The sequence below is a fragment of the Diceros bicornis genome, chromosome 13, assembly GCF_020826845.1.
Source record: "Diceros bicornis minor isolate mBicDic1 chromosome 13, mDicBic1.mat.cur, whole genome shotgun sequence".
In the NCBI taxonomy this organism is placed as follows: Eukaryota; Metazoa; Chordata; class Mammalia; order Perissodactyla; family Rhinocerotidae; genus Diceros; species Diceros bicornis.
Genome location: NC_080752.1, coordinates 19,170,544 through 19,195,995, shown reverse-complemented (window position 1 = coordinate 19,195,995; position 25,452 = coordinate 19,170,544). Strand labels below are relative to the sequence as shown.

Sequence of the window (25,452 nt, the reverse complement as noted above, 5' to 3'; positions counted from 1 at the left end):
AGGTTAGGAAGCGGATGAGTGCTAGTGCATAGTGCAGATAGATGGCACAAAAGTGGCAGGAAAAGTTCTCATTTTCTACACATGATTTCACAGACCCCATTCTAGGAAGGTAATTTTCCGTTTTCCTTAGTTGTAGCCTTAGATCCTCTAGTTCAGGCACCTCTCATTCAGGGCCAGTGTCCTTTTTAAAAAACAGTTCCTTTGTTACAAACAAACCAGATGTCTTGGGATAAGGTGGGAATTTCCTTATATTTAAGCCTTATTTATGTGGCTTTTGTATAGAGCTTTTAGTTAAGCCATCATTTTTTTTTTTTTTTTGGTGAGGAAGATCAGCCCTGAGCTAACGTCTGTTGCCAGTCCTCCTCTTTGTGCTGAGGAAGATTGGCCCTGGGCTAACATCTGTGCCCATCTTCCTCTACTTTATATGTGGGACGCCGCCACAGCATGATAGGTAAGCCATCTTTAATTGTCATGATTAAGAGGTTTGGGTCATTCTTCTTTTTGCACTGAAAGTGGGATTGAAGGTCGGCTTTTGCAGATGAAACAGTTCTAGATCTGCAGAATGAGCTAAGAATTGGCTGCATGGTTTGAAGATCCATTTCCAGTAGCTTTATCTTAGTATTCTTTAAAAACAGGTAACTAGTGAAATGTTTATTTTCGACTGCACTCTCAGATATGACTATCAGATAAATAGTCATTGGGAAAGACTGTTGACTTGACACAGAGAATACATTCACTCAATTTAAATGAAATCGAATGAGATAATGTATGTGAAGCAGTAGCTGAGGGCATAGTGTATAGTAAGTGCATAGTAAATACTGGCTGTAATTGAAGTGGTTGTATTATCATTATTATCTCTTCCCAGCACAGTGTCTGAACTTAATAGTACCTAGAAGTGTGCAGTGCATAGTTATTAAACAAAGAATGAATGAAATGTGTCTGCCTGCTTCTTTTCTTTTTCTCCTCACATTACATGCTTGTCTGCTCTTATAGCTGGGGGAAAAGCTGACATAAAAATTGGCTTGCTGGAAAGTTTCTCAGCCCCATTTGTCACTTTACCCTTGGAGCCCAATTGTATGTCAACTCCATGTCCCCTCTGATGCCTGCCAGTGAGGGACAGACCACAGGTCACTTCCCTATGATCTGCTTTAGCTGCCAAGGCTCTGATCAAGCTTGGCTGATGGATGGGTGCCTGCTGTTGGAAATGTCTCCACAGGGCTAGTCAGGAAATACGCCTTTGCTCTATTTTCTGGGTGGCATCTAGTGATTGAAAATACGAAACATGGAAAAGAAAGAGTTGGGTTTTGCCCTTCTTGAAAGTCCAGAGTTTTAAGGATCTGTTCTGAGTTACCTAGTTTGAGAAAGAGTTTGCATAGACTCTCATTCCTGTGCTAGGTGAGCCCTGTCAATGACTTGGTGAAGTCATGCGAGCAGTTTGCACATGGAGACCAAGATTTTGCTGTTTTTATGTGTTTGCCAGTTCATTTCTTTCCCTTAATTTCTGTTTAACTTCGAAAGGGTGATTATTCTGAATGTTCTCTTTCCCCTTTGCAGCACTCGAAAGGAGTGAATGAAATGTGCGGCTTGGGGTGTCATTTCTGAAGGGAGGAGTCGTTCTCTTGGAGAGGAGTCCTCAATGAGCCTGGCCGAGGCCCGGGATCTGTGTGAAGTGGACTAAGGATTTAGTAGGATGTCAACTGAGACAGAACTTCAAGTAGCTGTGAAAACCAGCGCCAAGAAAGACTCCAGAAAGAAAGGTAGGGCCGAATTGGTTCCTTTCCTAGTGACTACTTATCTGTACAGGAATGGAGTTTTTTTAAATCTCTGGAATGGTACATAGTACTGTCTTTGTGATTGCATATCTTTTTTAATAGTCACCAGCATTATTTGGTGTTTTTTGTACTCATAGTATAATATTTGAATGGCTCTCCATTCTCTGTGTAAAATCCAAAAATCTTTTCAAAATATACAAAGCCCTTCTTGAGATGCTTTCTGCCCATCCCTCCAGCAACCTCTCTGCCTGAGCCACCCAGTCCCCCCAGCCAGCCCTGTTTACCCTCCAGGCATTCTGTCTGTTGCAGTTCGCCTTTGCTATCCCAGTGGTTCTCAGCCTCCAGCAGCACCAGAATCACCTGGAGGGCTTGTTAAAACAACATTGCTGAGTCTCTTCCCCAGAGTTTTGCATTCGCCACGTCTGGGTTGGGGCCCAGACTCTGTGTTTATAACAAGTTCCCAGATGACGCTGATGCTGTTGGTTCAGAGACCAGACTTTGAGAACCACTGGACCGTCAAGCCAGCCGGAAGTCTTTTGTCGCTCTCCACTCTTTGATACCGACTCTTACTTATTGTTCAGGTTTGACCTTAGTGGGACCCCCTGGGAGGCCTTTCCTTACTCCCCAAGTTGGGTGAATTGCTTTTGTTTTGTTTCGCTTTAGTAGCACTTTGTTAGTATCTCACTTTATTAAAAATGCCCTGTGTTTTTGTTTGTTGGCTGTAGTATACACTCCTTCAGAGCTGGACCTCTTGTTCATCCTTTAACTCCCAACACTTAGAAAGTGCCTGGAGAGGAGGCACACAGATATCTGGTAATGAAGACTCGCATGCATAGTGTGATAATAAAACGACTATATCACTTTGCATGTTTTCTAGAGGATGTGGTCTTATGGCTTTATGACCAAACCTTTCAGTAAGTTTGTTCCCTTGTAATTAGATGTAAGCAACTTCTTACTTTGTGTGTGTGTGTGTTTTCTCCCTGTGGTTTCAGCTCTTTCCCTCCCCTGTCTTCTTAGCTGCATGGAAGAGGATTAAAAGAGCTCTCTTTCAGGTCTTAAAATCTGTCAATATGGGCCTGCAAACTGAGATGCCCTTGGTTGCCTTGTCTGGGCAGTTATTTGTTAGAGACATCGCTGTGCCTGCCCAGTCATGCTTTGTGATGGCATTTGTCTGACACTCTATAGGAAGCAAGGGATGTAAATGTAATTACATATGCAGCTCTTGGACAGCCAAAACCCCAGGAAGGACTGTAAATTTTGCTTTAGATGTTTATTTGAAACACAAATATTTTAGAAGCAGTTTATTTTATTCTCTAAAACTTAATGTAAACCTTGTTTTTTTATGCATCATGGTCTAAGAATAATAAAAGGAAAGCAAGTGGGTGAGAGAACAGGTCTTAGGAGAACTGCTACATGGGAAAAAAAAAAAAAAAAGATAGCAGAGCCCGGTATGTGCTAGAATTCAAATGCTTTTTCAGTGGAAACTGACAAGTTATATTTTTGCTTCAAATTTAACCTTTGCACTAAACTTGTGCTCTTGAATGCTTAATGCATTAAAAATTGTATCTTAGTGCATATCTTTTCATTCTTAATTTTAACATGCAAAACCAGAAGCATTCTAAAGAGAGAATTCAAGTTTTCAGAACATTGGCTTTGCTGAAGATTTGGAATGGGAGCCTGAAGGTGACCTTTTTGGACCCTCCTCATCTTTATGTCCTGAGAAGCTCTAAAATCAGCACAGTACACACGCAAGGAGTATCCTCTAATGAGTGGCTAATACCATGGAGTTTGGGCAGGCAAACCTGCGTTCAAATTCTGGCTATACCACTTCCTAACTATGTGACCTTAGCACATCACTTAACCTCTCTGAGCCTGTTTCCTTTCCTATAAAATGAGGATATAATATTATAAACCTCAAATGTGTACTATGAAGATTAATTGAAATAAGGCAAATAAAACACATAGTGTAGGGGTTGGCCCCGTGGCCTAACGGTCAAGTTCGGCATGCTCTGCTTCAGCTGCCTGGGTTTGGATCCTGGGTGCAGACCTATACCACTCATCAGCCATGCTTTGGCTACAACCCACATATAAAATAGAGGAAGATTGGCACAGATGTTAGCTCAGGGCTAATCTTCCTCAAGCAAGAAAAGAGGAAGATTGGGGCTGGCCTGTTGGCATAGTGGTTAAGTTCACACACTCTACATCGGTGGCCTGGGGTTCATAGGTTTGGATCCTGGGCGTGGACATATGTACCGCTCATCAAGCCATGCTGTGGTGGCGTCCCACATACAAAATAGAGGAAGATTGGCACGGATGTTAGCTCAGGGACAATCTTCCTCAAGCAAAAGGAGAAAGATTGGCAACAGATGTTAGCTCAGGGCCAATCTTCCTCACAAAAAAAACACAAACAAAAAAAAAGGAAGATTGGTGCCAGATGTTAGGGCAAGTCTTCCTCAGCAAAACAAACAAAACAAAACAAAACAGAAACCACTTAGTGTAGTGCTTGGCATGTACTAAAAGCTCAATAAAGTTTAGCTGTGTTCTTCCTCCTCTTTTTCTTCTTTCCCCTCTCCACTCCTCCTCTCCTTACCTCTTGTCATCCCTTTCCTTCCCTGTCATCTTCTCCATTTTTCCTCCTCTCCTTTTTTTTCTCTATTTCTCTTTTCCCATTTCCACTCTTCCTCCTCCTCTTCCTTTTCTTCATCATCATCATCACACTGTTTTCTCTTACCCCACTCTCAAGCCAAGGGGATCTGAAAAAAGTGTAGAGCTGATTTGTGGCAGAGCAAGATTTTACGATTGTAATTATGCAACAATGATAAACACTCTTTATTCTCAGTATACCTGCCTGGACCAAGGCACCATGAAAGCACACTCGTATGTTAAAAAGAGAGAGAGAATCCTGGTGACAAGATTAATTTATTTTTTGTTTTTCAGTTTTGACTATGGGATAGTAAGTATTCCATTAAACAAATGTTTAACAATATTAAACAACATTTGTTGCTAATTGGGCCAAAATAAGTTGAACTTTTAAAGGAAATAAATAGTTTATGTAGTGATCTTAAATCTTGAATATAATAGTATTGCTAAACTCTTTTACTAATGTTTTCTCCAACTTCTCTTTGATTTTCTATGGAGGCAACATATAACCTTATAAGTAAGTTTCTGTCTTTCTTTCCAGTCCTTAAGAACTTATTCTTTTTCTTGTTTTATTGCATTGGCTGGGTCTGTCAGTACAATATTTAGTGATAGTAGGTATCCTTAATTTGTTCTTAAATTAATGGAAATGCTTCTAAATTACCTGTGTGATATTTAGGTTTTTACTAAAGTTTCTTTATTAGTTCCCTTTCATTTATCATTTTCTAGGAAGTATTTTTTTGAAATCCAGAATTTGCACGTCAGATTTTATCATATGCTTTTTTAAATATTTATTTCAATGATTATACATATTTTTCCTCTTTTAATTTGTATTGTGGTGGATTTCTCTGATAAATTTTCTAATCTTCATTTCTGAAGTAAATCCTACTTGTTCATGATGTATTGTTACTTCCTTCTTGGCTGACTTTTCAGGATAATATGTGCCAGAGATCATGCTATTCATACGGTTTTACATCCTGCTTTGTTATTTGACTTTATATCATAAGTACATTTCTCATATTATTACATGATATTACAGAATAGAATTTACCCCCTTTGGCAAGATTTAGATGGTTCCTGCGACAGATATTTTATTTCCTAAAAAAAGAATACCTGACAATGTGGGTCATCTATCGTGAGAAAGAGTGGCATAAAGAAAGTTAAGATGCTCTTTAGAATTTCTCACAAACCTGTCACCTGGCTCTTTAACCCAGGCTGTTGAAAGCAAGTCAGACAGTTTCAAATACAAGCCATACAGGGGCATATTTTACCACAAAATGAGTTTCTAGACAGGCCATCTATGAGACATAACTAGAGTATTCACAATTCCAATGAGGAAGGGATGAAAGCAGTGAGAAATAAAGTTGTTTTCTTCATTCCATTTTATTGGATTGTGTCACTACGCATACAGCTTGTCAAACGGTGCCTGTTCCAGGAGTGGAATTTAATGGAGGAGAGGAGGAAGAGAATGCGTATTTTCAGGTCCGTTACCTGTCATCAAAGGGGGAAAATCAGTTGACACAATTCTTGTTACTTATAATCCCCACATTAGGAGCCAGGAGAAGACTGTGGTGGAGGAGCCAGTCCCAGGATGAGCAGACGCAGACATTTCTGGGGGCAGCGCCTGGAGTTTTTCAGCAAGCGCCATCCAGCAGCTTAGTGTAGTGGAAAGAACACTAACCCTGGAGCCAGACAGACCTGGTTTTGAATTCTAACTCTTCTCCTTATCTGCTGTGTAACCAGAGATGGGTTACGTGGCCTCTTTGAGCCTTGTCTATAAGGGTGTGTGTGTGTGTGTGTGTGTGTGTGTTTGTGAGTGAGTGAGTGAGTGAACAATACTTCCGCTTGTCATCAGAAGTGTGAGAGAGACATCATGGCTAAAGGGTCGGCTTGCGATCTGCAACATGGCAGCACGTCGGTCAATATTAGCTTCTCTGTCCTCTTCCTTCTGAGATCACAGTTCAGCCTTGTCTCCTGATTTTCTAGGAACACCTGGAAATAAACTTATTCACTTTCCTTATATTTATATTAGAGCTATACCCAAGGATCACGAGTTAACAAAACAATAACAACAAAATGGCTACCTTATTTCCTCCCGGAGAGATTTGGCTCTTAGAATCAAGGCCTTGATGGGATCCAGAAGAAGTTGGTAGTCATATGACAGATGCCTTGGCTTTGGAATCACGTCACACCGAGTTTGAACCTTGCCTGTGTGCCTCCAGTAGCTGTGTGAACTTTTGGGAGGTTTCTTAGAAAATTCTGATTAGCTTTGGCTAAAGGATGGTTTCAGTAATGCCATACTCAGGGTCCTGATTCCTCTACTGGTCAATTAGCCCTGGAAAATAACCTGTTTAACACTGCCTTACCACTCAGGAGCTGATAAACTGCTATCGTATTCATTATCCCATTGGATCCTTAGGACCCTGGGAGATTAATTAGGAGTAAACCTTGTTATCAGGCCTGTAGTGCAGAGAGAGCTGCTGTTTCACCACTTCTCTCTGCTGCTCTTGTGCTGCAGGGAGGCAGCTGGAGTCAGGCAAGACACTGGGTGTGGGTTCACACCTCAGGTCTGCCGCTCTCTGGGTGTTTTGCTTCAGGCAAGTCCCTTCTACTTTTTGAGCTTCAGTTTCCTCAGGCACCAAATGGATGTAGAAATTATATTTGCTCAGCAAAATTTGAAATGTAGAAGAAGCATTAATTAATTAATTAATTAGTTCTTTTTAAAATTATTTAATTGAGGTCATATTGCTTATAACATTGAATCAATTTCAGGTGTACGTTGTTATATATCAGTTTCTGTATAGACTGCATTGTGCTGACCACCAATAGTCTAGTTTTTATCTGTCACCATACATATGTGCCCCTTTACTCCTTTCACCCTTCGCTACCCCCTTTCCCTCTGGTAACCACTAATCTGTATGATCTAGCTATCCTACTACTGGGTATTTATCCAAAGAACATGAAATCAGCAATTCAAAGAGATTTATGCATCCCTATCTTCATTGCAGATTTAATTAGTTCTTTCGTTCACAAACATTTCTCCAGCCCCAGCCACAAGCCTAGCTGGGTGATCGGTGTTCTAGGGGAGAGACAAACACCTGGAAGGAGATTCTGACACCAGTCTGTTTGTGTAGTTGAAGAACTTCTACCTGAGGGGGGGCCCTTCTGATTTTTTTCGGGGGTAGGTCTCATCCTTCCCTGAAAAAATATATTTTTCTCTGCTTTGCTAGTTTTATTCGTTTTCAATCTATCACTATTCATAAAATTTATGTTTTACTTTCACTCCAAATTTATATGTATTAATTAAAATATCACATATTTATTATAATAAAGAAAATTTTTATTAAAAGTCTTTTCACCACTTTCCTGATCAAAAGCAAGTGCATTTTTATCTTAATAAACACAAGTAACATGCTACTCTGAAAGTCTATATACATTGAAACATGAATAGGTTCTCTAGAAGTTGAAATACATAAAAAGTTGAAGGAATTAGTGTTTGGGGGCTGATGGGAGCCACTTTCTCACAGATGAGAGCTCAAGAGGAGGATGACCTGCCGAAGGTCCCTCCATTAGTCAGGGCAGAGCCAAGGGTGGAACCCAGGAATGACTTTCTGGCTGGTGTTGCTGCAGCTCAGTAGGTTCCAAACAACTTACCTTCTTAGGATTAACCTGTTGGTGTGTTTGCTCCCTCTTCTTTACACTGCAGGCTCCTGGAAGAATTAAATAAACTTAAGTTTGAGTCAAGGCTTAGCACATTTTCTACTTGTATATCTCAGGCTAGCTACTTAATCTTTCTAAGCCTCAGCTCTTCATCTGTAAAATGGAGATAATAGTACCCATCTCAAAGTGTTGCAATGAAGATTACAGGAGTCAAAAACACAAAACACCTAACAGAATTCTCTGTACATAGACTCAAGATAAGGAAACTTTCCCTTTCCTTCTGACCCCCAACTTTCCTACCAGCCCTGTGAGGCAGCCTTTCTCTTAGTGCTGTAGGATATAAGGAGAGGTAGAAGGTACCCTTTTCTCCAGAGGTACATTGGCCAATCAGCCAGTGAAAAACAGGGACTGGTCCATCTTCAAATGGATGCTTGTTCCAAGAATAACTGGGAAGGTGAACAGGAAATACAAAGGAAAATGGACCATGTTGTCAATTACAAACATTTATTAATAGCCGTCACTTATTGTGTGCTTCCTGCATGCTTGCCATTTTAGATAAATAGTCCCTAATGAGCCCAAATCTTACATCAACCCACTGAACACATAAGAAAATAATGTTCAGAGAGATCAAGAGACTTGCGCCTCCAGTCACGTGGTTTGTCTGCATGAGCTGGAAAGCACAAGGTCTGCCCAACATTCAAGTCTGTGCCATTTTCCATGAATGCATTCTATGGGTTTGCTCTGTGACTTGATGCTGGAGGTTGGGGAATGTGAAAAAATTACAGAGCTACTCTCTCTTTTGGGGGGAGGGAGCATGGAAACAGATTAGCCACATCATGTACATTTATGACACCAATCTGTCTTGGCAGAGTTTTAGATCTCTCTTCTGAGTTGGTGATTTGCAGGCTTTGGAAATTCAAAATCAAGAATTTAATTACTAGATGGCATAAATGTCTCTGAGGTTGACCCATAAAGCTCTCGGGCTGAAGGGTTTGGAAGGGAGGGAGGGAATACTGTTTTGGGTCAAGAAGTCCAGTTCTTTATGGTAAGACCGACTGTCAGATGGTATGATGTCTGGTGGGGAGAGACTTGTAGGAGCACATGGTCTTGAATTTATTACAGGACACCTCACTCATTGTGGTCATTGCCTGAAGACAAACTGTTCCAGCTTTCATTGGTGCCTTTGTTCAGGGCCTCATTCTAACTGGTTCCCTTACTAGAAGTCAGGCTTTCTTCAAACCTTCCTTCCCACCCCCTTTCCTCCTGAACTTATTTTATAACCCCGGCAGCGTACCACAGAGGAAACACACCAAGCGAGCCCTCTGAGAGCTGGTCCGTGTCTCCTTGTCTGTCACTTTGCCTCCTCTAACCCTGAGCCACATGGAGCTTCGGGTCCCAGGACCCACCTCTGTGACTTTGGTGCATCCTGCTCCCTCTACTTGAGTTATCTTTTTCACCCTCTTCACTTGGCCAACTCCTGGTCATCCTTCAAAACTCTGCAGCCGTTTGGTTGGGGTGTCATCCTTGACATCTTAAGCTTCCTAATGCCCTCAATTAATTAATCCCTGATATCAGCCCCTGTGACCTCCTAAATGTCTCTCAAAGCCATTTATTCTCTCTTTCCTTGCTGCCCCTCTCCTGAAGATAGTTCAGGCTGTCCTCATCTGTCATCTGGACCATCCTAGCACCCTCCTAAGTGGTCTTCAAGTTTTCAGTGTTATCCATCTCCAAGCTATTCTCGACACTGCTCGCTAGTGTGAAGATCTGATCAGGTCCCATCTCTGCTTCAGACTCTCTAGCGAGTGACTCCTACTGCCCTCAGGATAAAGTCCACACTGCTTATCGTGGCTTCGAAGAGGCGCTGTCTGCTCTGACCCCTCCTTATCTTTCCAGTTACATCCCTGGCCACTCTCCATAACGATATTCCACTCTGTGGCTCAACTGAATTAATTTCAGTTCCCTGATCTTACCATGTTATTTTTAACATTTGGCGTTTTGCAAATGCTTTTTCTTCTCCCAGGAATATGTGTTTCTTTATTCTTTTCAAAGCTTGCTTCACTTATCCTTTAGTTTCAAGTTATATGTTACTTTCCTCACAAATGCTTTGGTGACCCATTGCAACCCACCCACGTGACCCCCAGTTGTGAGTCATGACCGTCCTGTGTGCTCTCAAAGCACCTCATCTTGCCATCATAATGCAATATTTTAATTATCTTTTTGTTCCTCTTTATCATTCTCTAGGCAGGGAGTTCTGTACAAGCAAGGACTCTGGCTGGCTTGTTAACCACTTCACTTCTACCACTGAGCATAATGTTGAAAGATGTAGGTATGCAGCAAAATTTGTTGAATGAATAAGTGAATGAATGGACTTATGACTAAGAAAGCCTCACCTGACTGGATTTGTGAGGCATCCCCTTGCGCGCTGTGCTTCAGATGATTCAAATCATCACATTTTTCCTATAATTTTTTGCTCATTTCTCTGTCCTTTCTATTAGCTCTGAGCTCCTAGCAGAGCATTTGGAATTTGGTAGGTACTCAGTACATGTTTGTTGAATTAATTATTATAAAGTGTGGGGGAGAATGATTTACAAGGAGAAAGAAAATTAAAAACACAAACATCTCCCTTAAATGCTGGCTCTTGAGATTCTTATTGTGTGGCGTTGAAAATTCCTACCATTCTGTGAACTACTTCTCCTTTTGTGATGTGTGTCCAATCTTGTCTGGGGCTGTAATCTAGCGTGATGTGGGCCATATTGGTGGTAAGAGCTATGAGATTTGCCGTGTTAGTTCATCCCACTGCTTCATTAAGCTCAGTGTGCTGCCTCTGGCAGTGGCTGGGCCTGAATTTTGATGTTTGGAAGAACAAAGCCCTTCACATTAGCCCTCCAAGTCCTGTGAGTCAGGAAAGGGTATGCTCCTTCCTGGGTTGGAGAGTCTTCATCTTAGCAGATAATCAGTAAATGGCCCAGAGCCTGGGGTTTGCTTATCTGTGTGGCTTTGCTGAGCAGATGATGTTCTTAGGTGTGCTGGGATTTCAGCAACCCGCTCCGATTGCAACACAGCTTCTAGGATGGGCAGAGTACACGTGTTGCAAGACTGAGCGTTTCTGCCTAGTCCGTCAAGAGGGCACAGGCAGATCAAAGGCAGAGGAGAGGGAGGAGTGGAGGTGAAAGGGGAATTAATTCCTGTTGTTCATGTTGTCTCAGTTAATCTTTCAAACAACCTTTAGATGAGTATTCCTATTTTACATGGGAGGCAACTGAGGCTCAGGGAGGTGAACAGCTTACCGGAGACCACATAACTTATAAGTAAAGGGACTCATTTTGCACCTAGATCTCAGACCCCAGAGCCTGTCCGCATGCTTGACGCTGGACTAAGCTGCTCCCTACTGAGTGGTGTGTCCTGTTACCAAATACCAAATAATACTTACACTGAAAGACATCTTCCTGCACATTCCTAGTGCACTGTTAGATTGAGAAGACCTCAGCAAGAGAAAGGGGATGGTAGAGTACGTGGTGGAGGTAGAAAGGCAGAGGAAGCCCTAGCTCCTCACCCCACTGGTCTGAGGTGTGTGACAGGTTGCCGCGCAGAAGGGTTCCGTGTGATTGAGAAAAAAATACTTTCCTTTCTAAGGAGGATGCCCATTATTCTATAGTTTCCAGGTATAAAAAGATAAAGACTAGGTGAACTTGAAGGATTTTGACTGTGGCTAAATTGAAATGCGTTTCCAGATCTTAATTGGAACAAGCACTCCAATTTTGCAAATGCCCCTAATCTAGGAATGTTGTCGTCAGCCCACTTCACCTCCCAATGGCCATCCCCGCATCAGAAATAATAATGAGGGTGCTGGTGATGAAGGTAGCTGCTATCTCTCAGCAATTATAAAATATCAGGCAACGTATTCAAACCTTTACATGTGTTTTCTCAGAACAACCCTTTGAGATAGCTCCTTTTTTAAAATCTCGAGTTTACAGATGAGGTAATGGAAATTGGAGAGCTGACACAAAGTCAGTGCTGTAACCCCAGAATCTGTGCTTTGAACATAGGTTCTGTCTTACCCATCCATGCAGCAAGTGTGTACCTGCCTTCTGTGCACCTGGCGCATTCCGAACATGTCAGCATGCTTGGCCTTCCCTGAACATGCATGAGTTTCCTTCAGCTTTCCTCTCAACCTGGAAAAGGAAAAACCCGTCTCTTATCTGACCGTCAAGGCCCACCTGATCCTCTGAAACCCAGCCCAGATGGCATGTCCGTGAAGTTCATTCTTAGTGTTCCCGTCGTCCCGTGGAATAAAGCCTTCCTTCCTCTGTGATTCTCAGCATGTATTTTTTTAAATTTTTAATCCCGATAAAGCTCTTATTTCATTCTTCCATCAATTAGAATTTCACTTATATATCTCTCTTCCTTGCTAGGTTATGTCTCAAATAGAGACTTGATGGCAGGGATTGTGTCTTGTGCGTCATTATATCCTCTCAAAGCTGGGAGGAGGAGAATTTATTAAAGAGTTTCCAGTAGGAAAGATGGGAAATGACGTTAATTACATGGCCACTAAATACAGGCAGAGAATACAATGACTTAAAATTTTCAGAAGAGATTTATGGGGTTGGTAATATTCTCATTTTGCAGATGAGGAAATGTACTTATATAAGTTGAAAATGTGTTCAAGAGCACTCATCATATAAATTGAAAAACAAAAATTTTAAACTCAGGTCTAAATGATCCAAAGCATGGGATCTTTCCACTACACCACGCTGTTTTCTAGCAGTGGTTATCGAATAAAACCTCAGTGACAGCTCAGTTCCTAGGGGTCTGGTGCCTGCTGTAAAGTGGTAGCAATATATGCAATTTACTTTGATAAAGAATTTATATATCGTCATTGTAGATTCACTTGCCTCAGATTGGGGAGTGTCGTCACTTGAGTCTTTCAGCCTCCTTTGGCTGGCGCTACTGCTCTAGGGAGAACTTGTATTCCAATTGTTAAACCAAAGGCAAGAAAAGCCATGCAGGAACTCACATTGGAAGAAGCCCAGCGGATGATGAATAGCAGACCTGAATCTTATCGTGTATTTCAGGATGATGTACGGGACCGTTGGAAACTGCCTTTGACAAATGTGCATGGGAAGGGGAATTATCTCCAACAATGAAAAATGTTCTTATTATGTGATCCTAAAAAGGATCAGGACCCCTATCACTGGGAAAATGATCATCCCCGTATCCCTTATTAACAGCGATATGGAAGCATGTGCTAAAGACTTTGGACGTCATACTGAAGCTGTGATGGATAGCTGTGAGTGCTGGATGGAGTCAGGTTGGACTTAGGAAAGGTAGCCTAATGCTTGCTAGCAGGTGGGAAATGTGCAACTCTCTAAGGTTCTTTTAGCCCTTGCTTCATGAGGCTCTGCAAAACTTGTTCCTGCTATCTTAGCCAAGTACCCACTGGCTTTTGGTCAGGCTGAGGCTGTGATTAAATGGTAGAAGGTATGAGATATAAGTTTATAGGAAATAAAATCATTTCCATAGGGGAGAGAAGACTAGTGTACGAGGTATTTTAAATATTTGTCCTCATTTTATTTTCACGTTTCACATACTTATGTGGAAACCTAGAATCATAGAGATTCAGTAGCCTGACCAAGGCTAGACACTAGCAGAGTGAAGATTTGAACCTGAACAGGCTGATTTTAAAGTCTTTGTGCTTTGTCGACTACAGTAGCTTTTGGTAAACAACCTCTTGGTTGGGCTTCAAAATAGTAGAAATAGAAACAACTGAATGCGTGTGTGAAGGGGCCTGCTGCAGCTTTTAGTGCACAGTAGATGTTCAAGGAATGCCAGTCAAATTAAGAATTGTCAACACAAATTAATTTTGTTAAGGGCTGTGTAATGATTACAGAGTTCTTTGAGTTCCTTCCTTTCTTCTCTCCTTCCCTCTTTCCTTCATTCCCTTTTTGAACATTTTCTAAAACCAGGCAGAGTGCTGGCCACCGAAGAAGATTGTGGACGAGTCCTGAGCTTAAAGAACTTAAGATCTGATACAAAAGACAGACAGCTAAGAAGCAGTTATAGTTCATTGCAGAAAGTTGAAATCCCATAGCAGAGAGAACTAGCTATCCAAGGGCTTCCCAGAGGTTGTGAGATTTAAGTCAAGATTCTTGGAGTTCAGATTTATGTTTTTAGTTCAATGGATCCTTTGTGAAACATCTTCTATTATTACGGACGTTATCTACTATTAGATTTAAATCTCTGGTTGTAAAAAGTAAATCCTACTCTGTCCTCCAGTGAGAAGAAGACCAGCAGATTGGAAATCTTGCTGAGCAGCATTCTTCTAAAGTAAAAGCTCCTTCAAGTTATACACATATTCTATCTATTTCCCGTGATGCGTAGGACCAGGCACATAGTATATGCTCATTAAGCATTTGTTGAACAATAGAATGGCCTATGTTAGACAGGTAATTCTTTGGCCTTTGGCCTACATTTTCCTAGAATCAGTAATTTATATTCCATTAGTTTTACTTTGATGTTTTAAAATAATGATTACTGTGGCTTCTCCTGCTCTCAAAGTTATAGACTGCAAATGATTTTGTGTAATTTGCCGATGCTGGTCGATTTTAATGGCTGCTTTGAGCACTGTGGAGAGGATTCTCAAGTCATATCCTGGCTTTGAGTGAGAACAGTTAACACACAGGTATCTTTTCTTTCAATCTTTTTTTTCCCCTGCACATAAATTTTTGCACACAAGCATGCAAACACATGCCTTCTAGTTTGATCCTGCTGTGTATTTAATTCTTCATTACTTTTCCACTAAACCTTCCAATTTAAGCTATTCCCATGTCATTATAATCTTTTTGCAATTATCATTTAAAAAATGTGAAGTGATCTCCTTTTCTTTAGCTTTTACTCACAAAACCTCTCTCCCAACCCTTCTGTCATTGCTGCCATTTTTCAATGGTCCATTCCCAAATTTGCCAAATCATGCTTAACCTGTGACATACAGAACTGCTTTCAGTAGTCCATGATTTATTTCTGTTTTCATTCTTGAACTGATGCAATGTTTGTCTTCCGTATTTTGTGGCTGAGGGAAGATGCTATCTTATTTCCTGCAGCGAGAAGAAACCGAGACTTAGGGGTGGGCTTCTCTTTGCAGATTTGTTACCGTGGGGGCCACCACTCTAGGAAGGCCTTGGAATTAAGATTTGCCAGCGGAGGCCCCTGAGCTCCAGTGCCCTTTGCAGTTCAAATCTTTTAACCTCAGCTTATCAACTTTCATAGGTTGTCCTGGTGACTTGATTCTTTGGTTCATTTGTTTTAATGTGATGAAATGTAAAAATCGAGCCCAGTTTTGTCCCCTCACAATGACTTTAGGGGTTTTCAGCTGATAACCTATCCTTCGTCTGTTAAGGATTCGAATTTTAAACAGCCAAAAATACATTTTCCTGGTATCCGTCATCAAGTGATTAGTGCAACTATTTAGTTCTGGTCGTCTTTCCTATTCTTGGTAGATTTATTTTCTCTTAGAATTCTGCGGCCACCCTCTCTGTCTGGGAGACTGGAGATGTCATTTAAACATTGCTTATTAGGATTCCATTATTTGTCTCTCATATATAGTCAGCTAAATCAAAAAGTCAGACAGTGTTTTTAAATTGCAAATTTAAGTGACAATTTATAGACCAGGTCTACTGGAAATTTTCTGTCCTTGGCATCCATCATTGCTTGTGTGTATACAGTTTTATGCTCTCTCTCTTTCTCTCTCTTTTTATCTTCTTGAGAGCACAGCACACATATCCATCAGAAAGATCAGAACTGCTTGCAATCAAACAAAAAATGCAATAAAGATCTTGAAAGGAAATGAAGACAAACACCCTATCCCAGACCTTACTTAAATATTAGTTCTCTTTCTCCTCCTCCTTCTCCCCTGCCTCTTAAAGAGGAACCTTGCATCAGTCACTTTTTTTTAAAGTGTTGAAGCCCATGGTTTAGATTCAGATAAAATAAACATTCACTGGGGGCCTGAAGTATGCCAGATACTGTTATCTCAGCTAATCTGCATGATAAACCAATGATAATGACGTGATTATTGGTAACATTGTGATAGCTAACATTTATTGAGCACTTACTATGTGCCAGGCACTGTTCTCTCTGTTTGATTTATCATAATTCATGTATGATAATAATATGTTGATTTCTAAAAAAGGAAACTGAAATTCATGGGAGGTGACTTGCTTAGGGCCCAAAGCTGAGTGAATGCTGGAATTCCAGCTTCTGACTTAGAACTCTGTCCACCACACTAGGTTCCATTTTTATTTTTAGTAAGAAAACTCGGGGCCTGTTGAGTATCTCTATTTTATAAGAATGACAGGTTGAAAAGTCATCTCATATGCCTTGCTAAGTTTTAATTTTTAGCAGATTGGGTTAGAAGGGGTGGCTTTAAACCTTGAAATCATCTTGTTTTATCGGTCCATTTTCTCTGGGATCAGAGTAGATTGGCAAAGCATTATGATCTTCTATTTCAAAGCTGAAGGATTATCCATCTCGATGGGTGAAATCATCTCTAAAATCCTTCTGAAACCAGCTGCAGAGATTGGTACATTTCAGAAAGTGCCTGGGGTACCCAGTAACTTCAGTGATGAAAACTAATAGAGTCAAATTTGCATCTGGAGGGCCCACCTTTAATATGTGGTCTCATTGCATCCATCTTGTCAGATGTTTTTATTTCTAACAGGAGCCTGGAGGTCTTGCTTTCAGCGTCTGCTCACTAGGCTGCAGTGTCAGCAGCAGCTGGGGGAGTCAAGAGCTGGTGGGATCCAATCAAATCTAGGAGATGAGGACATGGGAGATGGAAAGACTTCCTTGTTCCTAGGAGAAAAAGTGGGGAGGGAGCCAGAGGAGGCTGGGGAGCCATCAGACCACAATGCAGGTTTGCCTCTGAGTGAAAGCAGGAGGGAAGGAAGGAAGAAAGGGTGGGCAGAAGCGTCTTAGACTTCAGCAAGCCGCTTCTGGAGGAGTGCCGTGTCTCCTGGGAATGGGCCTGCCAGAGCGTCCCCGCCTGCTCCATCGTTGCTGGGAGCAGCCTGCGGAAAGTGTGGTCTTGGTGCAGGTGTGTTTCTGAGTGCAGCACTTGGGGCACTTGGTCAGTTTCCCTGCAGTTGGAGGTCTGCAAGATGCATTCTCATAGCCCCCACATTGCATCAAACTGATACTCAAAATACTCGAATACTATTAAGTTGCCATGAGACGTCCTCTCTAACTTCGTCAAATCGCTACCATTTGGTACAAACCAGCAATTCAGCTTCCTCTCCCCATGCCACCCTATACACCTCAGGCAGAGGTGGGCAAAGGTAGGTTAAAAGGTGATGCTAATTGAGATTGAGGTCCTAGATTCTTTGGCAAGTTAGTCCAGCAATCCCCAGAACATTTTGCCTTTCCACAGCCTGCAAGGGCTCAAAAGAAGGGACCGAAAGAAGCTATTGGGTTGACAGCTCAAGAAGGAAGCCTCTTAGTACCTAGTGTTCTTCCCCCACAAACAAAAGGAGAATGCCCATTCCTTCACCCCTCATCCCCCATGCCAGGAAGGCTGGAGAGTCACATTTCTTGAACATCTTTCCAATGGCCAGCGTGCATATGGCCTTATTTAAGTCAACTCCATGAACCCTCACAACCAGGGAGGCAAGTGTTCTTTAGAATATAGGCTAATGATTATGTTACTGAGTTCAGAATTACAAATTGATCAGTCACAGCTCTGCCATTTATTGAGTTATGTGACCTTGGGCAACTTCTAAGTCCTCTAAGCCTCCATTTCCTTACATGTAAAATGGGAGTGATGGGACCTGTCTCTCAGGGAGATAATTCAGACCAAATGAAATCATATATGTAAATGCCCCAGCACAGCATTTGGCATATATGTGTATGTGTGAATGAATATATATATATTTATAGATATATAGATATATGGATATATATAGTGATGTGCTAGTTTGCTGCTCTTGTGACTGAGAAAACCAAAGCCCATGTATCGTGACCGATTCTTGGGCGCCTAAGGTTTGTGAGAGGTGGACTTGGGAGCCCGTTTGAGTGCACCCATCATTGCCTGGCTCTGTGCTGGAGATGGTGGTGGTGGGAGGGACCAACTGCACCTCTCCTGCTTTCTAGGAGGTTAGGACCTAGCACTCCAGTGTCGCTCGTTGGGCCTCAAGCACACCGTGCTACTTTCCTGCTCCCGGCTCAGTCTTCATGCTGGCCTTCCTCCAGAATCATTTGTTGTTTGGAATAGAACCCACTCATAAAAGAAGCCGTCTAGACGGCTGGGCAGCCTGAGGGTCTCGAGCCCAGCACTGGAAAGCCAGACACTGATGTGTTCCCTCTCATCTCCCCGGAGCTGTCTTCCTTTGCTTTCTTCAGACTTGCTTCCTGCTTCTGCCTCTCCACAGCCAGGCTGGCCTTGGTCACTGTGCTCGTGGCCAGCGTTACTGACTTGTGCAATCAGAATCCCAACTAAGACTGAATCACAAGGTCTCAATCACAGATTCTGGGTGGGGAAAATCTGTAAAGCTTAGCCTAGCTCTGACAATGGTCACCCCTGGTCTATTCAAGAGTGAAGGACATATAATATGACAGTAGGTGTTACAGCCCACCTTGTGGGTGATGGGAGGTGCCCAGTATACAAAGTAGCGAGGCACGGACTGAACAGTCACAACTGTGAAAAAGATTCAGCTTAGGCGTTACATCCTCCAGGAAGCCTTCCTGGACCTAGCCGAACAAGGAGAGTTGGGCCCTGCCCTTGGCTCCTCGGACTCTGGGTACTGGCCTCTGTTACAGTAGCTCTAAAGGATGTGCTGCACCTTCCTCAACCCCACGCCTGTCTGCCCACTGGATTGTGCCTCCTGAGGGCGGGGATGGGATTCACTTCCTCCTTGCAAACCCCGCCTGTACCCCAGTGCCTGTAACACAGCAGGTGCTCAGTCAATGTTTACAGAATTGAGTATCATTGGGGAAACGAATAACTGCATTGCAGAACGAGAAGTACTTCCCAGTGACAACACGTAACAGTCGCTTTGCCAGAAAATGTTGTCCCCTCCCCGCCCCCAAGGTGCAGTAAACAGCCTTGAGGACAGAAGCAGAGCGTGGATGGCTGTGTTTCATGTACGGTCATGTTCTGTGTCTTTGATCCTAAACTCTTTTAGGTTTTGAATCTTAAAGAGCCTGCTGCAGCTACCCACTTAATAGCCATCCGGCACCCCACGCGTTAATGCCAATTAGCCTGGGAAAGATGAAAACTTTGGGGACTTAATGAGCTGAGCTGGCACCTGTTCACTCAGCACTCAGCCCGCATCTCTTGAGCCGCTTAAACCAACTGCATGGCGTCAGGTTTAACCTTTCTGGGGAAAGACTTACAAAGGCGTTTTTGCTTTAGCTTTTTCCAATTTTCAGTTTATTTTGGGTGACTGATCTGAATATTTTGGAGTAAAAGTCTTCAGAAGCCCGAGCTCATGCCATACTGGCAGCCTCACACCCACCCCAGACCCTGCCCGTTAGAGCTGATGGTCTGGGACTAAGGCAGTGTGTTAGTTGCAGAGACATCACATGTGTGACATTGCAACCAGCCTTCCCGGTTAGTGTGACAGGGCCCAGTTTGGTGTCTGGCAGTAAGGTGCTCAATGAATATTGGTGGAGGGACTGTCACCCAGCACACTGCAGTGTCACGATGTGAGTGTCCGCTCCACGAGGATACTGCTGTGCCCTCTGCAGTGTGACTGGCACGTCCACCCATGCCTGGCACATAGTAGGTGCCCAGTAAATATTTGTTGAATGAATGAATGAAGAAATGATGAATAGTAATTCAGAGCTCTAGCAGGAGAGAGACCTGGACTTGACCACATCTGAACGTGGTGAACAAGGGCAGTTTACTTCCTCTCTCTCAGTCTCTGGTCCTTCCTCCTCGATTGAGAAGCCCGATGCTCCCCTCATGGCTTGGGACTTAACTGGAAAGCACTTACTTTGTACAGTGTCTGGCACATAGTAAGTACTCAGCAAATAGTAGCTGTTCTTAGTAACTGTAGTGATTAATGGAGTAACTTTAGATAAATTGCTTGATACCCATATCTCAGTCTCTTCATTTATAAATGGAAGTACTTCTGTCTGCTGTACAGGGCTGTTATGAGGAAGAGTGCGATTTGGTGTGCAGAGCAATGTGCCTGGCCTGGGCTAAGTGCTCAGTAACCGGTGGATGATGCCATCACTGTTAGTAGGAGACCCCAGAAGGCTCAGACGGTAACCTCGCATCTCCAGGCCATGCGCAGGAGGAAGGGGGCAGGTTTGGAGAGGGGCTCGTCTGGATCTCTGGAATGTGATGGCAGTTTTCTTGGGCAGACAAACAGTGCTCTGGCCTTTCTTTTGCCTGTCACCCTGAAAGAATTCGGGCTTTTCAAAGGGATCCTAGGCTATATTATCAGACTTTCACCTAGCAATCTGTTCTTTTCAGCAGGCTGACGTTTATAATTCTCATGGCCAAACACCAACTCTTCTTTACTGAAAGCCCCTTAATCCTTTGATCTTGTCTCAGTCACAAGAAATGATTGTCGGCTACCTCTTGCCATACATGATTTAAAGAGGATTACTGGGCAGCAACCTTAGTCCATCTCTAACCTTCCTCTCTCTGACCAGCCAGTCACTTTCTAATGTGAAATCCTCCTAGTCTCCCCAGTCCCTGGAAAATAGCCTTGGAAAGAAACGAGCTATGCAAGGTAGCTGGGGCGGAGGCAAGGAGCATCTCAGGGCAAGAGGTTGAAGGGAATATTCTGGAGGAAGAGAGGAGGGGATGAATATGGATATACTATATTGCTAAGTGAAAGAAAACCTGTCGGTGTGGTTCAAGGTAAGAAGTACACCTGGGCCTCCGAGTCGACCAAGCATCACCTGCATGACCCTCGAATCAGCTCTCCGAGTGGGCAGAGCCGTACAGAACGACTCTAGGAGGTTCTTACAAAACAGAGGCACAGGGTATGTGTGGCTTCCTTGTGGTCACACAGTGAGCAATGGCATGTTCAAGACTGGATCCCCGCTTCCTCTGAGGGCGTAGTGTTCTTCCGTCAGCAAGAGCAAGAGCTAAGAAGGAAGACAGGCTGGGGGTGCTGTCACTCCTGCTTGTGCTCAGATTCATTCTCAGCCTGCGCCTGACGGGGCCTTCTGTGTGTCCCAGGGAGCTAGCGCTTGGAATCTTCGCTTCCCTGCGCTCTGCTGACATTGGGTTTCAGGCTGAGCTCTGCCAGTGGGAGATGGGAAGGTGGGACAAAGGGAAAAGTCAGGGCGCTCCTCTCCCTCACTCTGCTTCTGGCTGGCGGCTCGGGCATTTCCTCTGTGGATCCAGGTTCTGCCGGACGGCGCCTCTCTCCGTGACTGCAGCCCCCCAGGGCAACCCCACCATAGTTCTAGCCCCCTCTCTGTGGTCCTGTCTCTTGCATTCTGGTCACAGCGCCTCCTCCTTTTGTCGGTCTAATCCCAGGGCTGGAGGGCGCTTCCTGCTCTTGCTAATCCCGGGATCACTTCCTTTTTCTCTGGCTTTTCAGCTTTTCCAACACCATGGTGAGGGTTCCCCACATTAATTCCCTTTATGAATAGCTGGCAAGTGCTCAGTTTGTCTGATTGGCCCTTGACTGATCCTTTGTGTTTGAAACCTGGCTCCAGAATATGTGAGAAATATAACTTTGGACAAACTACTTAACCTTCAGAGCCTCTTTATTCACCCATGAAATTGGGATTTTAGAATTAGAGATTATGGATGTATGGAACCTAACCGAGGGCTCTGCACACAGTAGGTATTTAATGAGTGGCAACTCTTTTTTTTTTTTTTTTATCATAAGTGATTTAGGAAGAGAGTAAAGACCTCTCAAGGAAGGAACCTGGTCTTTTTATTTTTCAACTCCCAGCAGGATGTCACACACTTAATAAAGTAAGTAAACTTAATAAATAAAATTATTGAGCGACTCTGCCAACGTCATTCCAATGATTCCAAGATTTCCAAAGGAGGATTCGAAGAGAGTTTCTTGGATTCTCTAGTGCAATTATATCAATATTTTCGCATCGGAAGTACATTTTAAATGTTAATTGCCGTAAAGTTAACAACGGGAACATACTACAGGAACCTTGGGAAGGTACTTTTTGCAGCAACATCATCAGTTTTCTTTTTCTTCTTTTGTTTTGTCCTTGTTTCTTCTCCTTCCCCAAACTAGTTGTTCAAAGCTGAATCCTGTAACCGTTCTCAGCAATGGTGGCTGCACCCCGGGTGCACACAGACTGTTCCGCGGGTCAGAACTCTTGGAGGAGCGGCCAGATGCTCCTAGCCTTGGCGTGGGGAATTGTAAGGTTTCATTAGTCACACTTGCTAAAAGTGTAAAGCCTCTGGTGGGCTTGTCGAACATGGGGAAATCCCTACGTGTAAATATTTATGGATTAGGAATCAAATATTAAATATTTACTTCAGCGTCTTGGAATTATAAATGATTTAATGAAACCTCTGGGGAGTTGGGATGGCTTTGGTTTAGAACCAGCTCATATCTTTAATTGTTTCCTCAACCCCCATCCACTCTGTCACGACACAGCAGCGTGGGAGAGTGTGGGATGACAGTGGGAACGATGGAGAGCTCAGCTTTTAAGTTGGGTTTGGTTCATTCTTCCAGTTTTTCCTTCTGTGTTCCATGGTATGTGTTTTGGAGTGGGCATTCATACAGGACTGAGGGGGTGGGTAAAAACCGCACTCTTCAGTGCTATAGTTCCCAATCTCACTGTATAGCACAGCCACCTGGAGTCCTTGTCAAAAAGCATGTGTGCCATGGCCCTCCCCCACATCCAATAAATGGGCACCTCCACAGGTAAGGCCTGGGCGTCTGTTTGGGCCAGAAGCTTAAACTGAGAAGTGTGGGAGCCTCTACAGAGGCTGCCCGTCAGAGAAACATGACATCATGGAGAGCAGAAAGCCTTTGGAGTAAGACAGGTCTGGATCTGCTGATGAATAGCTGCATACCTTGGAGAAAACCCTTCCTCTCTCAACTTCAATTTCCCGTCTTCCTAACAGAGATAAAAGTACCTCTCTGGGTTGGTTTCCTGAGGCTGCTGTAACAAATTACTGCAAATTTGGTGGCTTAAAAAAACAGCTGAAATTTACTCTCATAGTTTTGGAGGCCAGAAGTCCAAAATCAAGGTGTCAGCAGGGTTGTGCTCCCTATGGAAGCTCTAGAGGAGAATCTGTTCCTTGCCTCTTCCAGCTTCTGGTGGCTTCTGGCATTCCTTGGCTTGCGACTGCATTTCTTTCTGCTCTGTCTTCACATAGCCTTCTCTTCTGTGTGTCTCTTACAAGGACACTTGTCATTGGATTTAGGACCCACCCAAATAACCCAAGATGATCTCCTCATCTCCAGGTCCTTAATAATTACATCTGCAAAGACCTTTCTTCCAAGGAAGGTCACATCCATAGGATCCATGGATTAGGACACGACAGTGTCTTTTGGGGCCTCCGTTTAGCCCATTAAAGTATCTAAAGTACTGATGTCTGTCACGGACAACAGTTCTGATTGGTTGGTACCCATGCCATAAGTTTACTTAGAACAAGTCTACCTTGTAGAGTGGTTGTGGATGGTTGAAATTATATGCATGTACCTGTGTGTCTGCGACACAGTAACCATTCATGGAACAGTAGCATCTTTTATTATAGTTTACAAGGTATTGACACATATTACTCATCATTTATTTGATCACTTACCCTTTCATTCACTATTCATTCATTTAAACAGCAGTTTATTGAGTACCTGTTTACCACGGGCCAGTCACTAGCCAAGCCCTGAGGATATAAAATAGAAAACACAGTTTCTTGCTTGAGACACCAGCTGGTTGTGAGGCTAGACTGTGAAACACCTGTAGTCCCGTGTGATAAGCACCTCACCGAAGGCATTTACCAGGGATTAGAGGACAGGTAAATGTATCCAGGAGATTGGAGAAGGCTTCACAGAAGAGGTGGCATTCAAGCTGAATCATGGAAGTTGCTTAAGAGTTTACTAAACAAAAGAAAGATGTACACGCACCACCTGAGATATTCCATGTATTGAGCATAAGGAATCAGAGTGTTGTGGAAGAATGGTGAAAAATTCAGGATGCTAGAGTAGGGGAGTGGTGGAAATGAGACAGCTGTAGGAAACAAAAGCCGATTTCATTTGAAGCTCACAAAAGGAAAATATTACTAATCCCGTTTTACTGGGGAAGAAAGAGAAATTAACTTGCCTAGCGTCACATACCTGGTTAGCAGGAGGGCTTGTACCCAGTTTTCTGCCTCTCCCTCGTTCTGATAGCAACAGATAAGTATCCCTCCATGTCCTTCTTCCGTCGTCTGCGGATGATTCTTTGCTTATTTTTTATTCCCTCTCTGCTGGGAGCCCTTTGATTCTAGGGGCCGTGCCTTGCGTGCTAGCGTGTGTTCGAGGCCTGCCTTGTGCCTGGCACGCAACAGGCCTCGAGCAAATCTTTGTTAAATGAGTTTTATTGCAGCAAAAATTCTAGCATCAAGCAGGAGAGCTGGACAAGATTCTTTCTTCAGTCCTCTCTGACCTCGTGCTTCTAGATTGAGTTTGCTTACATGGGAAGGTGAGATTTTCTTTAGGGGTCAAAATATGTGGATACCACCTGGGACCTATTGTTCCTTATTTCTCTGGGGCGGGGAGTATTTCCACATGGAGCCTGCTCTCCGTCTGTCACATGCGTCTTGATTGGTTTACATGTAGAGATCTATTTATGCTTGCCGTCCACATGAGTGCTGCTTCTTCAATAATTCATAGAAACATTGCACAAAATTAATCTACAATGAGAACTCGAACTTGACTAAAGCCAAAGCCCTTGCTTTCCAGTGTCTTTGTTACTGACAGCATACCCGTTGGAGCCCTTTGCAGTGTTTCGTAAGTTCCAAATCTTCCTTTAAGAAGATCCAGATTGAGGAAATCATTAATCTCTGACAGTTGTGTAGATATAATTAAAGATATATGAATTTAAAAATACCTGCTATCTCAAATTACTTCCTAAAAGAGCAGGGAGGGGGAGAGAGAGAGTTCTATTTAAAATGTCAGATACAGACACATTAGGCTGGGTAGTCAAAGCACTGTATGTCTGTCACTCATGAAAACTGACAATTAGGTCCATAAATAGATTTTACAGGCTTCCGCACAAGAACGCACATCCTGCACGTCTCAGCCGCATAAAGATGAGGAGCGCGGATGGCAGCCGCTGACTCACGAGAAGGGAGTGGGGATTGGGCGGTGGCGCATGAGACATTCTGAGCAAATCCACTGTGCGGGGGCTGGGTGTGGGCTCCTGGGAGGAGGGGAGCGCGCTGATGTAGGAGAAGGGCGTGGCATCC

At 43.2% G+C, this 25,452-nt stretch overlaps 1 protein-coding gene across 1 annotated transcript in view; it reads left to right on the top strand.

Moving 5' to 3' along the window:
* The first annotated feature begins 358 nt into the window (after positions 1–358).
* The window catches only part of DAB1 (DAB adaptor protein 1), a 277,882-nt gene continuing 252,788 nt past the window's right edge, over positions 359–25,452 (top strand). Inside the window, exons 1-2 of the mRNA XM_058552526.1 lie at positions 359–451; positions 1,555–1,757. Of these exons, the coding sequence (XP_058408509.1) occupies positions 1,691–1,757 (67 nt within the window). The 5' untranslated portion in view covers positions 359–451; positions 1,555–1,690. The remainder of the gene's footprint in view (positions 452–1,554; positions 1,758–25,452) is intronic.